The 14,739-nt window shown below is 48.6% G+C and overlaps 1 protein-coding gene and 1 long non-coding RNA gene across 2 annotated transcripts in view; one reads left to right on the top strand and one right to left on the bottom strand.

Moving 5' to 3' along the window:
• Positions 1-37: 37 nt before the first annotated feature.
• On the bottom strand, positions 38-12,370 carry cad (carbamoyl-phosphate synthetase 2, aspartate transcarbamylase, and dihydroorotase). Its single transcript, XM_037245227.1, has 45 exons — positions 11,950-12,370; positions 11,337-11,476; positions 11,140-11,269; positions 10,906-11,048; positions 10,699-10,840; positions 10,451-10,622; positions 9,835-10,020; positions 9,653-9,762; positions 9,401-9,543; positions 9,156-9,287; positions 8,850-9,083; positions 8,563-8,784; positions 8,290-8,478; positions 8,043-8,167; positions 7,826-7,959; positions 7,651-7,763; positions 7,390-7,554; positions 7,225-7,310; positions 6,900-7,146; positions 6,720-6,818; positions 6,387-6,611; positions 6,097-6,279; positions 5,791-6,009; positions 5,515-5,682; positions 5,264-5,446; positions 5,031-5,135; positions 4,696-4,941; positions 4,432-4,513; positions 4,108-4,274; positions 3,810-3,974; positions 3,607-3,738; positions 3,257-3,458; positions 2,958-3,148; positions 2,580-2,720; positions 2,350-2,427; positions 2,143-2,284; positions 1,862-2,055; positions 1,708-1,782; positions 1,416-1,628; positions 1,210-1,335; positions 984-1,139; positions 818-919; positions 652-746; positions 429-551; positions 38-355 (listed from the first exon to the last, which is right to left on the bottom strand). Exons 1-44 carry the CDS (start codon positions 12,044-12,046, stop codon positions 452-454), a joined length of 6,699 nt encoding a protein of 2,232 aa, XP_037101122.1. The 5' UTR covers positions 12,047-12,370; the 3' UTR covers positions 38-355; positions 429-451.
• Positions 12,371-12,785: 415 nt separating this feature from the next.
• Positions 12,786-14,739, top strand: part of LOC119118353 — a 439,862-nt gene continuing 437,908 nt past the window's right edge. The window contains exon 1 of the long non-coding RNA XR_005096694.1: positions 12,786-13,020. This is a non-coding gene — a long non-coding RNA (uncharacterized LOC119118353). The remainder of the gene's footprint in view (positions 13,021-14,739) is intronic.

Raw genomic sequence — 14,739 nt, 5'->3', positions numbered from 1 at the left:
AATGACTGTCCATTGCAATATCCACTCATCAACATAATAATTTGCAAGGGGATTACCATCATTTTATTTTTGCATGATACAAAAAAAGTCTCCAACACTGCAGTGACATATATCCTTGATAGTAACCTTTGCCTGTGATCTGTAACAATGAAGCATATAATTGACGGTAAAACCCCCACTTTACGTAAAAATGACACTTATAGATTGTGGGGTAATGTCGCACATTTAAACAACATGAGGTATATCAGAGAAGGGGGAAAAAACTTTTAGTTAATAAATTGTCTGAATCCAAAGCAGCATTCTTTCCTCTTTTAAAGACAAAAATTGGTCCCAAAATAATTGACAGCAAGAGAAACTGTAAAGAAGAGAGCAATGTAATGTAAAAAAACAAAACCTCATCAAATAACAAGAATGACTCGACCACTTACCGTGTATACAAGGTGCCCCCAGTTTATCGTCCGAGTACGGTGGCCAGCAGGGCCATTCGGATGTACATGCCGTTCTCCGCCTGGCGGAAGTAGGCTGCCCTCGGGTCAGTGTCCACTTCGGCGCTGAAATGACAACAAAAGATGAACTTGTTTCTTGTTGCAAGATGACATAATGGATAAAACTGCAATTATTCAAGAGCTGACGTGACTGTCAAAATCGAACCTGATTTCATTAACTCGGGGCAGTGGATGCATGACCACCATCTTCTTCTTGGCAGCGGTCATGATGTGTGGGCTGAGGATGAACTGACCGAAACACTGCACACACAAAAAAATACAGACAGTAAACTAAAATCGAGAGAGTAGAAATGGAAAAAGTGTCTTCTTACAGCTTTGTAGTCCTCTTCGGATGCAAACCTCTCCTTCTGAATCCTGGTCATGTAGAGAACGTCAGTCTCAGGCAGAGCTTCCTCGATGCTCTCGAACTCCTCCTGCCAACGACATCATCGTTCTGTTGAGTCGTCCATTCCTGCAATAATCCAGATGCAAACATACCTGTTTGATTCCCTTGGAGGCCACGTAGTCGATGATCTCGGCCGGCATGTGGAGGTTCTTGGGGGCCACGTAGCGTAGTGTGATGCGGTACTGAGTCAACAGTTTGGCCAGCGAGTGGACGGTGCGGCCATGTTTCAGATCGCCGACCATGGTGACCTGGTTTCAAAATCAAACACAAACCTTTAAGAGCCACGTCCTCGCAATCCAGAAGGGCGGCGGGCCTCACTGTCATGCCGTTGACCGTGCCCAGCTCCTCCCGGATGGTGAAGACGTCCAGAAGAGCCTGAGTGGGGTGTTCGCCCACCCCGTCACCTGCGTTGATCACTGGCTTGCGACAGTGGCGTGATGCGCTCTGGATGACATCACAGCAAGAACACATTAAAAAGAAACACTTTGAAGTTGAGTAAAAGGAATTTTAAAATATGGCCGTACCTCCACGGCTCCGGGACTGGGGTGTCTAAGCACCAGAACATCAGCGTAGCAGCTCATGGTCTGCACCGAGTCCGTCAGGGACTCGCCCTTCTGCGTGGACGATGTGGACTCACTGAAGTGGACCACTGAGCCACCCAGACGCTGCATGGCTGCCGCGAAGGAACTGCTGGTGCGGGTGCTCACCTCGTAGAACATGGACGCCATCACTTTGCCCTGCGGCAGTCGTCGGGCAATTTTATGTCAAACCAAAAACAAAAAAATAGGTGACTGAGGGAGGGAATATTGCACCTACCTTGAGTATGTCGAGGCTACGTTCCTTCTGAACCAGCAAGCGTAACGTGTGTGCAATGTTGAACAGGTGAGACATCTGAAATAGACAACAAACGTCCAATCACGTTACTGTCATGTTGAATGCATCTGTGTGTGAGTTTTGTCCCAGGTCCGACCTGGTCTTTGCTGAACTGTCTGACGGACAGGACGTGCTGGCCAACCAGGGGGTGCAGCAGAGGAGACATGTGGGCGTGGGGCAGCTGGCCGACGACTGTCTGCCCAGGCCCAGGCTGGGGGGACAGAAGCCTGGACAGCGGAGGCGGGTGGCCGTAGCTTTCGGCCACACCCGAGGGCGGCAGCATGACCATCTCTGCACAGTTATGCACTTTAGAACTACAAACATAACTATCAATTTATTTATTTTTTTGGTCAATTTTAAAGCAAGTGTCCATCCTACCTGGTGGCATTCCAGGGTCGGAAGAGCGGTGGATGCGGGCGGGCTGCAGGTAGCGACTGTCTCCAGCCGAACGTCGAGGGCTGGCTGCTCGAGTTCGCACCGGACCGTCGCGGGGAGGGGTCGGGCGAGGACGCTCGGGGGTCTAAAAGCCAAGACGCAAGACTTTAACGTTTTAGGCATGCTCTGAACGGGATTTCTACTCCTTACCATTGGGCTTTCGGGGGAAAGGACGGAAGCCACTGGCCAGCTCTTCACGTCTTCGCCGTAACCTGGTGCCACCAACACCTAACAAAAAATGAAATACATAAAAACAAAACAAGCGAGGAAATTATTTTTCATGATATAAAAATGTAATCAAATATTTTATAGAGATTTTGTGGACTCGTGGGGTTCGGTAACATCTGTGTGAGACCCCAAAACAGTCCATAGAGGTTTACCTGCCCGTCGATGTAGGCCACCTCTCCTCGCAGAACCACACGACGAACTTTGCCCTTCACCTTCATGCCTTGGAACGGCGTCCACTTGGACTTGGTGAAAAGCATGGCCTGTGGAATCACCCACTCATGCTCCAAGTCCACCTGGTCCGCAGAAGAACAACACCAGTTTTTTTAAATTTTTTATCCCAACTCTATTTCTAGCAACTACAGAGTCATACAAACAATAATTAGCATTTAAACTTTTCAACAATATTTTTCAACCGATTTAAAACCAATTGTTCTAATCCGATCTCAAATATTAGATATTATATGTATATTTTAAGGTATTCCAAGGATTGGCAGTAAGCGTGATTAAGTAATGACGTCGTGACTGGGTACCTCCACATAAGTGTTTTCCTGCATGGGCAGGTTAAAGATGCGGCGCGGGTTGTCGTGAAGACGACGGATGATGTCGTCCAAAGTCAGACGCCCCTCGCTGACGGCGGTGAGCAGCAGTGGCAGCATGGTCTCTAGGCCGGGGTAGCCTGGAGGAGGATGGTCACTGTTTTTCTCTTCCACCGAGTGAGGAGCTGGAAAAAAGAAGAGAGAAATTGGATCTTAATGCAATGTTGCAGCTTGGGTTGGCTGATACGGTCTTACAATATCATCTCATCGCAATTTGATCAATTTTTCCTGACCGTGGTCTGTGGCGAAGCAGTCGATAATGTCCAGGTTCTCCCACAGCGCCTCCATGTCCTCGCGGGAGCCCAGCATGGGTCGCACCTCCGCTCGCCCATTGCCGATCTCCACCACGTTGTCGTCGCAAAGGAACAGGTGATGAGGCGCCACCTCACATGTCACATGGATGCCCTTCTGCTTGGCGGCCCGGATGACCATGATCTGAGAGTGAACGGGAAAAAAACAGCAGCGAGTCAATTCTATCCATTATTTTACGTTTTTTACTCAGGAAGATTTATTTTTTGATTACTTGTATCCTCTTATACTTTAGTTGTTCTGGTTCTTTGCCTGTGAGAGGAGAGCATCTTACCTCATCCTTTTTGGCCACATGGCAGATGTGCACCGGCCGCTGGTAGAGCTGAGCCACCATCAAGATGGCGGCCACCGTCTGCTTCTCAGCGTGTGCCACAATGGGAAGATGCTTGGGCCACTTCTCAAAGTGCTTCAAAGAGAAGAAAACTGTCAAATCATGACAACTGATGGTGGTGCGGTGTGGAGGGGAGCGGAGCGTACCTCCATCCACAGTGAGACATTGTCCATCTTAAGGGTGGAGTAGGTGTCGTTTAGGTACATCTTCAGGCCGACAGCCTGACTGGAAATGGACGGCAGGACAGCCGCGTTGTCCGAGGTGGCCCCCAAATAAAGTGCGTAGTCGCAGCGGCAGTTGGCTTTAGCGAGCTGTGACATCACAACACACGCCAGAAGCAAGTCGCATAAGTGCGAGTCCGAGCAAGTCTTACATTTCAAGTTTTAAGCAGATCCTGAGTGACGTCCTGTTCATCCAGTCTCTTTTTGACAACATCTATCGTACCTTCTGAGCGAGGGCCAGGGTGGTGCCATCGGTGATGGCGGGGGAGGTATTGGGCATGGCGCACACCATGGTCACGCCGCCAGCCAGGGCAGCCGCCGTGCCCGAGGAGAAGTCCTCTTTGTGGGTGGCGCCGGGTTCCCGCAAGTGGACGTGGACGTCGATGAGGCCTGGCAGACAAAGGAAGCGATCATAACATGCAAAAACCACTGACACAAAAATGTAATGCCCTTGTTCACAAACTGTATTATCATCATTAGACTTGGAAAGTTCTAAAATCAAATTCTATACTTATATTATATATTTGCAGAGGAACCAGGAACTCACCAGGCAGGCGGACTAATGTCTGTGAGGTCATGCTGTCGATGTGAGTCTTCACCGGCGGACTTCGGCCAATCTGACGGAGAGCCTGCAAACGAGCATTTCGATATTTCAACAGCTGAAATTGTTTCTGTCAGCATGTCTGTTTATCCTTTGTGTATTTCTTAATTAATTAAATTATGAGCTTTTTTTTTTTTACAGAACAATAGAAGTAAAACAGATGCAAAGTTGCTGTTGTCTATCAGTATCCACAATGAAGGAAGGGCCTACCTGTACAAAGAGTTTGGTGCATTTGATGTCGATAATGAGTGGCACTGAGTAGTCGATGGCCATGCGGCGGGTGCGGTAACCCTTGGTGACAAAGGAGGAGAGGCGGCGGCCCCCGCTGTTCCTCATCGAGAGGTTGACCACCAGGTCAAAGTGGTTCTCCTCCAGGTAGTTCATGATGCTTCGTTGCTTCTCCTTGGTGGGACAATCGCTTTCGTCCTCCTCGAACGGCCAGTCCACGGCTGTCACCTAGCAAACATTGGACACGGGGACAAGAAATGACAAAAATAGCACAAAAGGATTGTTTCATTTTCTGGGGGGGAGGGGGGTCAACTTGCCTTGATGCCGTGTTCCGTGTAGAAATCAGCAGTGCCCAGACTGGCATAAAGGTCGTAACCCAGCGTCTCCAGAGTCTGTACTGTGGGCAGTAGCTCGCTCTTGTTCTACAAACAAAATAACACAAAGTATTAGACGGTGCATTCAGGTTCGATGGGAAATTGCAAAGTTGGAGCTTTAAAAGATTCAATGCTGTAATATGAAAGTGCTGAGGAGAAGGATAAAATAGCTTTACCTTGTAGCTACCGATGGAGAGCAGAATGTTCTTCTTGGGAATCTTGAAGCCGGTGGAGAGCATGGCTTTGAGGTAAGCTTCGTAGCGGTTTTCACCAAAACACGCCACCTCTCCAGTGCTGGTCATCTCCACGCCCAGCACCACGTCTGCACCCGCCAGCCGTGAGAAGGAAAACTGAGGAACCTGAGAGGAACACGTACGTATACTTGACGTCAACAGAGGAAATACAAAAAGATGGAAGGAGAGCTTACCTTGACGCCCACAATGCCCTTTCCTCTCATCAGGCCCACCGGCTCCACCTCCTCGCCCATGATGATCTGCGTCGCGAGGGCGACGAGGTCCACGCCCAGCGTCTTGGATACAAAGGGGAAGGAGCGCGAGACGCGAACGTTGCATTCAATCACCTTCAGCTGGTCGTCCTGGCAACACAGAGACACAAGGGAAATTATGTCATAATAACACAAATAAAAGACTACAATAATCAAAGCACGTTAAAAAAAAAAAAAAAGTTAATAAAAAATCATCACCTTCGCAATGAGTTGCAGATTCAAGGGTCCCGTGACCTGCAATTCTTGCCCAATGGCGTGGACGATGATCTTGATCCTCTCGATTGTCTTCTGGTTGAGGTCCTGAGGGGGCGTCACCAGCGTGGCGTCGCCAGAGTGCACGCCGGCGTTCTCCACATGCTCCGACACGGCGAAGGCCAAGACCACGCCGTCGCTCGCCACCGCATCCACGTCTATTTCCTACAGGATCCGATTAGTTTGCAAACAACTGGGACGTAAACCCGATGTCGTTTATGGGATTGGTCCGTGAGCCTCCCTTGGTCTCACCTTGGCCTCCTGTATGAACTTAGAAATGACGACAGGATGCTCCTTGGACACGGCCACGGCGTTACTCAGGTATTTCTCCAGGTCATTGTCGCTGTAGGCAACGTTCATGGCAGCACCGCTCAGCACGTAGGACGGCCGAACCAAGCATGGGTAGCCCACCGTCTCACAAAAACTTATAGCAGACTGCGGAGACACAAGTTGGCATCGCTTTTCTATTTCGGGCAGGGTGTCTGGGTGACAAATGTTTAAGGCTTAAGCTGCAGCTAGAAAGTCAAAGGTGGCAATGTTACCTCGGTATCGGAGAGTTCTTTCCACTGTGGCTGGCTGATGCCGATGGTGTCCAACATTCGGGAGAACTTAAACCTGTTCTCTGCCGAGTCGATGAACTCGGGCGAGGTTCCCAGGATGCGGCACTGCTGGCGGTGCAGCGACATGGCAATGTTGTTGGGCAGCTGGCCGCCCATGGAGAGGATCACGCCCTCCAGGTTTTCCAGCTCATAGATATCCATCACCACCTGAGAGCAACACACACAACATCAAATCTCAAGTGAGTGCCTTTTCAATAAAAAAAACATTTTAAAACGTTTCTGAAGGTTTTCAAGGTGAATGAGCTACAAAGGCACCTCAAAGGAGATTTCATCAAAGTAGAGGCGGTCACACATGTCGTAGTCCGTGCTGACCGTCTCAGGGTTGTAGTTCACCATTATGGTCTTGTAGCCCATCTGCAGGACGAGAGGAGATGAATGGATCAGACCGAAGGCGGCGATGGACTAAGAGCGGGGGCGGGCGTTTGAGGGCCGCACCTTCCGGAGCTCGGTGATGCAGCCCACCGCGCACCAGTCGAATTCGACGCTGCTGCCGATGCGGTAAACGCCCGATCCGATCACCATGACGTGCAGGTCGCTGAAGCTCAGGTCGTGCTGGGCGGCGTTGTAGGTCAGGTACAGGTAGTTGGTGAAGGCCGGCCACTCCGCTGCCACTGTGTCGATCTGCTTGACCACAGGAAGGATGGACCAATCGTGGCGTAGCTTCCTCACAGCCAGTTCGGTGCTGGGGTGGGGAGGGGCGGCGATGCCACAGGTTAGAACAACAATGACCAATCAAATCTACTCTTCAAGCTCTCCCCACCTCTGGACAGCAAACGCGATCTGCTTGTCCGAGAAGCCCAACTGCTTGGCCTTGCGCATCACCTCGGGCGGCATGAGACTCTCGTCCTGCGCAATCGATTCCACACAAGTAAATGACAACCTGGTCTCCGCTTCAGTGCTTTGGTGAACATCGGCCCGATCCCACCTGGTTGTACTTCTCCAGCAGTCGCTCGTGGTCGGCGATGTTCTTCATCTTGTGCAAGAACCAGCGGTCGATCTTGGTCAGCTCGTACAGTTGGTCCACCGTGTAGCCGGCACGGAGGGCGGCGGCCAGAACGAAGATCCGCTTGTCAGTGGGCATCTGGAGCTCCTGGCAGCAGTGATGGGAAGGAACAGAAAAATATTTTGTTACGGAAATACATTTTTCTGAAGACGAGCAGGCGTTCACAACACCTTCGTCACTCACCTCTTGAGACACCGGCTTGATAGTGTGATCAAACCCGACGCAGTTCTCATCCACCATCCTCAGAGCCTTCTGGAAGGCCTCCTCAAAGCTGCGGCCGATGGCCATCACCTCACCTGGACAATAAAGGTGTGCAGTGAAACCCCCAACGCGGTGCAGCAATAACACGGTCTCTTACCGACACTTTTCATGGAGCTTCCAATCTTGGTGGAGACCCTCAAGAACTTGCTCAGATCCCAACGAGGCACCTTCACTACACAGTAGTCTAAACTGGGCTCAAAGTTAGCCGTGGTTGAGTTGGTGACAGAATTCCTGGGGGGGGGGAAACACCCATCCAGGTGAAACAGGCTTCTGTGTAAAATAAGCCTCACTTGAGATCATCTATGTCGTCATACTTGAGTTGCGGCAACGGAATCCCCAGGCCGAGTTTTGCTGCTACATATGCCAGAGGGTAACCCGTCGCTTTACTGGCCAGAGCAGAGCTGCGCGACAGGCGGGCGTTGACCTCGATGATGTAGTACTGAAAGAGAAGAACTCTTTAAGTAAGCTAGGTCATAATTGTAAACACCTTGTGTAGTAAGTTGCATTATAGCTTGTATTAGGCAAATTTGTTTGAGTGCACAGTACATCATCTATTTTTACCTGGTCAGATTCGGGATTAAGCGCATACTGGATGTTGCACTCTCCCACAATGCCAAGATGGCGGATGACCTTGATGGCGGTGTTCCGAAGCATATTGTACTCGTGGTCGTTGAGCGTTTGACTGGGCGCCACAACGATAGACTCTCCAGTGTGGATGCCCAGAGGGTCAATATTCTCCATGTTACACACCTAAACAGGACATTAATGCTTCTTTTTCTATTTTTGATTCAAGCCAAAGGTGGAACAGGCAACAGACATCAAGTTTTGACTCACAGTGACGCAGTTGTCGAAGGCGTCGCGCACCACCTCGTACTCGATCTCCTTCCAGCCTTTCAGCGACTTGTCCACCAGCACCTGCGAGGTGTGCGCGAAGGCCGACGTGACCAGGGAGGTCAGCTCCTCGCGGCTGTTGGCGAAGCCCGAGCCCAGGCCGCCCAGGGCGAAGGCCGAGCGCACCAGCACGGGGTAGCCCAGGCGCTCTGCGGCGGCCACCGCCTGACAAGATTACAAAGAGGCAGGAGTCAACTGGGTCCGAAAGCGACAGCGCCAATCGCGCTCACCTGCTCCACGGAGAGGGCAGCCTCGCTGGGCGCCACATGCTCGTTGATCTCCTCCATTTTCTCCACAAAGATCTTCCTGTCCTCGGTCATCTCGATGGAGGCCACAGGCGTGCCCAGAACCCTCACGTTGTACTTCTCCAGCACACCCAGCTTGGTCAGCTCCACGCCACAATTCAGCGCCGTCTGCCCGCCGAACGTCAGCAGGACGCCGTCTGGGCGCTCGTTTTTAATCACCTTGGAGTGAACACGTCAGTCAGCGCCGGTGATTTTGTTTGAAATAAAGACGTGATGTCTACAGAGACACACCTGAGTGACGTATTCTGCTGTAATGGGCAGGAAGTAAACCTTGTCCGCCAGACCCTTAGAGGTCTGCACTGTGGCGATATTGGGATTAATCAGCACTGTCTGGATGTTCTCCTCCTTCAGAGCCTTAATAGCCTGAAAAGAAAAGAGGCATTAAGTATGATGGCATGCTGGAGGTCAGAAGGTTTGTAGTTTGTACAAGTAACTCCAGGTATGTTATGAACTTCTGAAAATCAAAACACACCGACCTGAGAACCCGAGTAGTCAAACTCTCCGGCCTGGCCGATGGAAAGGCCCCCAGAGCCCAAGATGAGGACCTTCCTCGGTCGGGAAACCTCTTCAGTCTTGGGGGAATTTGTATAGGTGAGATGCTCCATCAGACGCCGCTTCACTGTGGAAAGAAAATGGAGAATTGTGTCTCAAGGATGCTCGCTAGGACTGGGTCCTATGGCCTTAAAATATATATTTTTTTTTTTTTACCAAGAACAGAAAAAAAATACCTGGTTTGTCAGCATTGCCCTCCTTGTGGTCTCTGACGGTGTCAAGGAACACGTCAAACAAGCCGACCAGATCCGTCGGGCCGGCCATATGCTCGGGATGGAACTGGACACTGGAAACAAATATTAAAAGTTATCATTCGGGAAGGAGTGAGAAAAGTAACTTCCCTGTTGGCCGTCCGCACCTGAAAAGCGGCTGCGTGTTGTGCACGATGCCCTCGTTGGTGTGATCGTTGGCGTTTGTGAAGAGAACGTCCCAGTCTCTCGGCAGGGTGTCGGGGTCCACAGCGAAGCCGTGGTTCTGACTGGTGATGAAGCAGCGGTCGGTGCCCTTGTGGAGGCAAGGCTGGTTGTGGCCACGGTTGCCGTACCTGCCACATTGATGAGACACAGATGAGTACATAAAAAAATAAAATAATAATCATACATTTTAACAAATAATTGAAAAATATTTTTGGGGGAAGAAAAAAAAAAATGCCACCGATAATGTGTGATAATAATGGTTCATTCCTGGTCTATTGTCATAATCCCACAAGGACATGCTGCCAGTTGTCATTCCGTGAACATTTGTTGGCTGTGGTAACCTTGGACGCCGCCGATAAAACAGCCAGCGCTTTCATAAGCGCTGGATTGCACTTTGTTTGTTCTGCCTTAATCTAAAACACAAACGCTCAGCTGCTGAGAGCGAGGGGAAGACACATTTCACATCAGGACTGAGGTCACTGAGGACAACCGTCTAATTCAACAACTACAAATGCCTAACTGAAGAAAGAACACTTTACTATGAAGTGAATGACCAACTTCATCTTGTAGGTCTTTGCTCCGATGACCAAGGAGAGCAGCTGGTGTCCCAGGCAGATGCCGAAAACTGGCTTGGGCTGATCCACGCACACCACCTTGCGTACGTTGTCGATGGTGGCCTGGCAGAGAAGCGGATCGCCTGGACCGTTGCTGATGAACAAACCATCAAATTCTGGAGAGGACAAAAAAAGGCACCGACAATCAACCTGGGTGACTTCAAGAGCCTCAACTGCATGTGTGATGTTGACCTGAGCTATCCAACGGGTGGTCCCAGGGTACAACGGTGACGCGGGCACCTCGCTCGGCCAGGCAGCGGATTTGGTTGTATTTGATACCGCAGTCCACCACGGTGATCCGCAGAATACCGCTGGGGTTGAACAATTGCGGCTCCTGGACAAACAATGGGTAAAGTTGCTGGCAAAACATAATTTTAAAGCCTGGTATGATAACCTTACCCTCATGGACACCTCCTGGACCAGGTTCCTTTTGTCAGGATTGTCAAAGGGAACAGTGTCCTCAGGGGTCCCCTCCAAAACCAGCTTTCCCAACATGGTCCCCTTCTCGCGGATCTTTTTGGTCAGGCAGCGGGTATCGATACCTATGTCAGGACACAACAGGTTCAAAGTTAATATGCTTAGGATATTCCGCCTATTCAACAACTTTCTTTCTTATATCTGTGACTTTCCCACCTTGTAGTCCAGGAACCCCTTGCTCCTGGAGCCACTGGTCCAAGGACTTGACTGAACTCCAATGACTCGGACACTCCGACAGCTCCCCGATGATGAGAGCGGCGGCGTGGATCTTTGATGACTCAAACCACTGCGAGAAGACATCACACTGTGACCATCATACCTTTCAAATATCTGTCAAACATATCTCACAGCACCTTGCTCAAGCCGAACGCGCCCTCAACGTCCGCTGGCACGCCATAATTGCCCACCAGCGGGTAGGTGAGCGTAAGCAGTTGGCAGTGGTACGATGGGTCAGTCAGGGACTCAGGGTAGCCCACCATGCCGGTCTGGAACACTACGGGGCAACAATAATAAAGCATTGGTGAGGATAGTTGAACCTCTTTACAATATCTATTTTCTTTCAAGACTTTTACGGATTTGCATGAACACTGGCTATACCACTACTAGCCAATGGATCGAAATAAATACATAAATTTCCTTCCACATGGACAACCAAAGTATTAGCTTAAGCTTTTAGTGGGTGTGTAAACCACTCTGACTGACTGTCAAAAGTGACACATAATTTGATCTTTGACAAATGTCTGACATTACGTTTTGAGAATATGTCGCAATGCCTTTATTGCAGTCACTTTCAAACTGTAGCGGTGGCTCTGGCACAGAAAAGTTTAAATCTGGGGAAATTATGAGACGTGTTCCAGCATGTCAACGGACAGGTTCGTCAAGACGACTTCACAGAATTTGGCTCAACAACATGGCGATCAAAATACTAATTTATTTGACGAACAAACAGGGCTCGGTGTTACGTACCAACTTCGCCAGAGACGGACACTTTAGCACCGAAGAGGCTGCCCGTAAACCGCGTCCCGTCCTCCAGGATGAGGCTGGCTATGGTCTTCTCGGACATCTTGCTTGCACGTCCCGATCGCGTTTAGTTGCTGGTTACGCCAGGCGGCCACGACCACGATCTAGTGGTTTTCCACGTGAAACAACCAACGAGAAGAAAAGGGCTAAAAGTGGGAGAAAATCGACCGCCGGGAGTCGTCTTGGCTTAATGTTAGAAAGAAAATGGTGGATGTTCAAAGCGATCCAAGAGAGGGCAAAAGATCGACGCGGCGTATGGTTTGAGTTTTCCCGGTTTGCGAAGGGGACCCGAGGATGCCAAGGATCTCCCACGTGTGCGGCAGACGCCGATGAGCTTGGCCCGGGGTTCAGATGATTCGAACGCTCAATTTCGACGTAGTATTTCCGGTTTGTCTTTTCAAACTAAATACAAGGTTCTTCCTACTTTTTCTCACTGAACATTTGGTTTAAGTGAGCCACAATTTATTTTTGCTTGATTCACCAACTGCTCTTTTAGTATATTATCAACTTTTACGCAACAAACAATAAGGCGCGTGTTTGTTTGTTTTAAACGCGTGGCAAACTACTACTTCCGGTACAATTGTCACTTGATTGTGCGTTTCTTGTATATGACGTCAAAACAATACTTCTGTGGCGGGAACAACAACCGTATGGTAACAGTTTACTGCAGGATGGATTGTCTTTTTTCAAAACTCGTTTCTCATGTAAGAAAGTCAATATTCTGAATGAATTCATTATCTTAACAGAACCAGAATGTTCAATTAAAGGTCTCAAAGGTTTACCCAGTAAGATTTGGTATGTGTTTGATTAATGAATACAAATATCTCCCTTAATAACAGGGCTGTCGTTGTATGCACAATGTGGTGGCGTCGTTGTTGCTATTGTTGTTCGAAGAGTCATTCCGCTTTCTGCGGGTTGTCAAACGCGCTTGGTTCCATTTGAATTGAGCTTTCTCAGTTACCGTACGCAAGCCAGTTCACTTTGCAGCTCTACCGGTGACTACTAGCTGTGTTTTGAGTGAAAGTCCAACATGTTTCTAGCAGAGGGCGCTCATCCTCTATAGTTGGGGATTCTATTACTGTTTCAGTTCTTTGGTAGTTTGTCATATTCGATGTTAAAGTGTTAAAAATAAGAGAGTGTATCATTATAGCTGTCAAGGAAATAGTTTAATTAAAAAAAATAATAACACCAAAATGGCTCGCAGGAGCAAGATGGTTTCACTTTTCACTTTTAATTAACACTTCTGCATTAAAACCAGAGAAACTAACTGCACTGGAAGCATTTATTTCAAAACAAAATGCGGTATTCGGATTTGAAATTGTATTTTCACAAGGCATAGTATTAGAGGAGCAGTTTGTTGCCTTTTACAGTAGTTTGACCAATTTTGAACTACTCAGTATTTTGGCACATAAACGGAGTCTTTTCAGTCTGACGACTTTGAGACCTTGGTTGAGGTGCTCATTGCATGTTGGGCATAGAGCTGATTGCTCACACAAACGCATTACGCGTGTTGGCACATTTGGGAATTCACACATTAAAAGGGCAACTATGCCACTCTGTTTTCCTAAGAGAATGAATTGATATGAATGAATAAAATGAATTGAAAAACCTTTTGTGTCAATTAGTGCAACGCACGACTTTTTTTTGTTTTGCTTACTTGACAGGATAATGGACATTTGGGCCCCAGAGGTGCAGCCGACAGCCTTGTGGAACATGCGCAGCGGAAGGGACGGCAACCTGTAATTTGAACGTAATGAGTACGCAATGTTGTGCTTGAGGAGCTTATGTGCGATGTCACATTGCACCACAGGGTGACCGCGAGTGCAGCCACCTCTCCTGTCACTTCTAATGAGTGCCACCAGGCGAAACGTGAGCACATCCAACCAGCTAACATCTCTAACTGGGCCAGAAAGTGCCAGGTACTGCACAACTTAATCATCAAACACCTCTAGACGTGTTTTTAATGACATTGATGCAAACCAGGTTAGTCAGAAATGTATATTTGATTAATATTTAACCAACTTGGTTTGCATCAGTGTCATTGAAAAACACATCCAAAAGTGTGTGATGAAGATGTTATGCAATACGTGGCACTTAGGTTTTGTCCCAGTGAGAGATGTGATGTCTGACTGGGCCAAAACCTAAGTGCCACACCTCTAGACATGTTTTTAATGACAATGATACAAACCAAGTTAGACAGAAATATACATTTGATGAATATTTAACTCACTTGGTTTGCATCAGTGTCATGGAAAAACTTGTCCAAAAGTGTGGTGATGGTACGTGCAGTACCTGGCACTTGGGTTTTGTCCCAGTGAGAGATGTCAGTGGAATACTTGTGCATGTGCTCACCTTCCCCCTGGTGGCGCTTGTGTCATTGGAAGTAAGTGACATCTCACCTGAGCTCATCTGGAGGTGAGCGTTGCCCTGCTGTCACTGCCATGGACACAAGTCTTTGACTGTTACCCTCCATCTCACATGACTTCAAGTGACTGCAATTCAGGACTGCAATTTCACCCTCATGTGAGGATAACAGTCAATTTTTTTGGCACAAAACTTACCAGTGCGAAAGAATTGTTCATGGCACCAAGTGTTGAGAGTTGGAAGCTGATCTTATTCCTTGCTGCCTGTCAAAATAGAAAAAAAAAATATTGGAACAAAGTTGTTATGGGGATTGTGCAATGATTAGCATTTAAAGAGCATACCACCCAAGTGCTAATGTTGACCACTTCTCAG

The sequence above is a fragment of the Syngnathus acus genome, chromosome 24, assembly GCF_901709675.1.
Source record: "Syngnathus acus chromosome 24, fSynAcu1.2, whole genome shotgun sequence".
NCBI classification, from domain to species: Eukaryota; Metazoa; Chordata; class Actinopteri; order Syngnathiformes; family Syngnathidae; genus Syngnathus; species Syngnathus acus.
The sequence above is the reverse complement of the archived record's forward strand: the minus strand, read 5'-3'. Positions and strand labels throughout refer to the sequence as shown.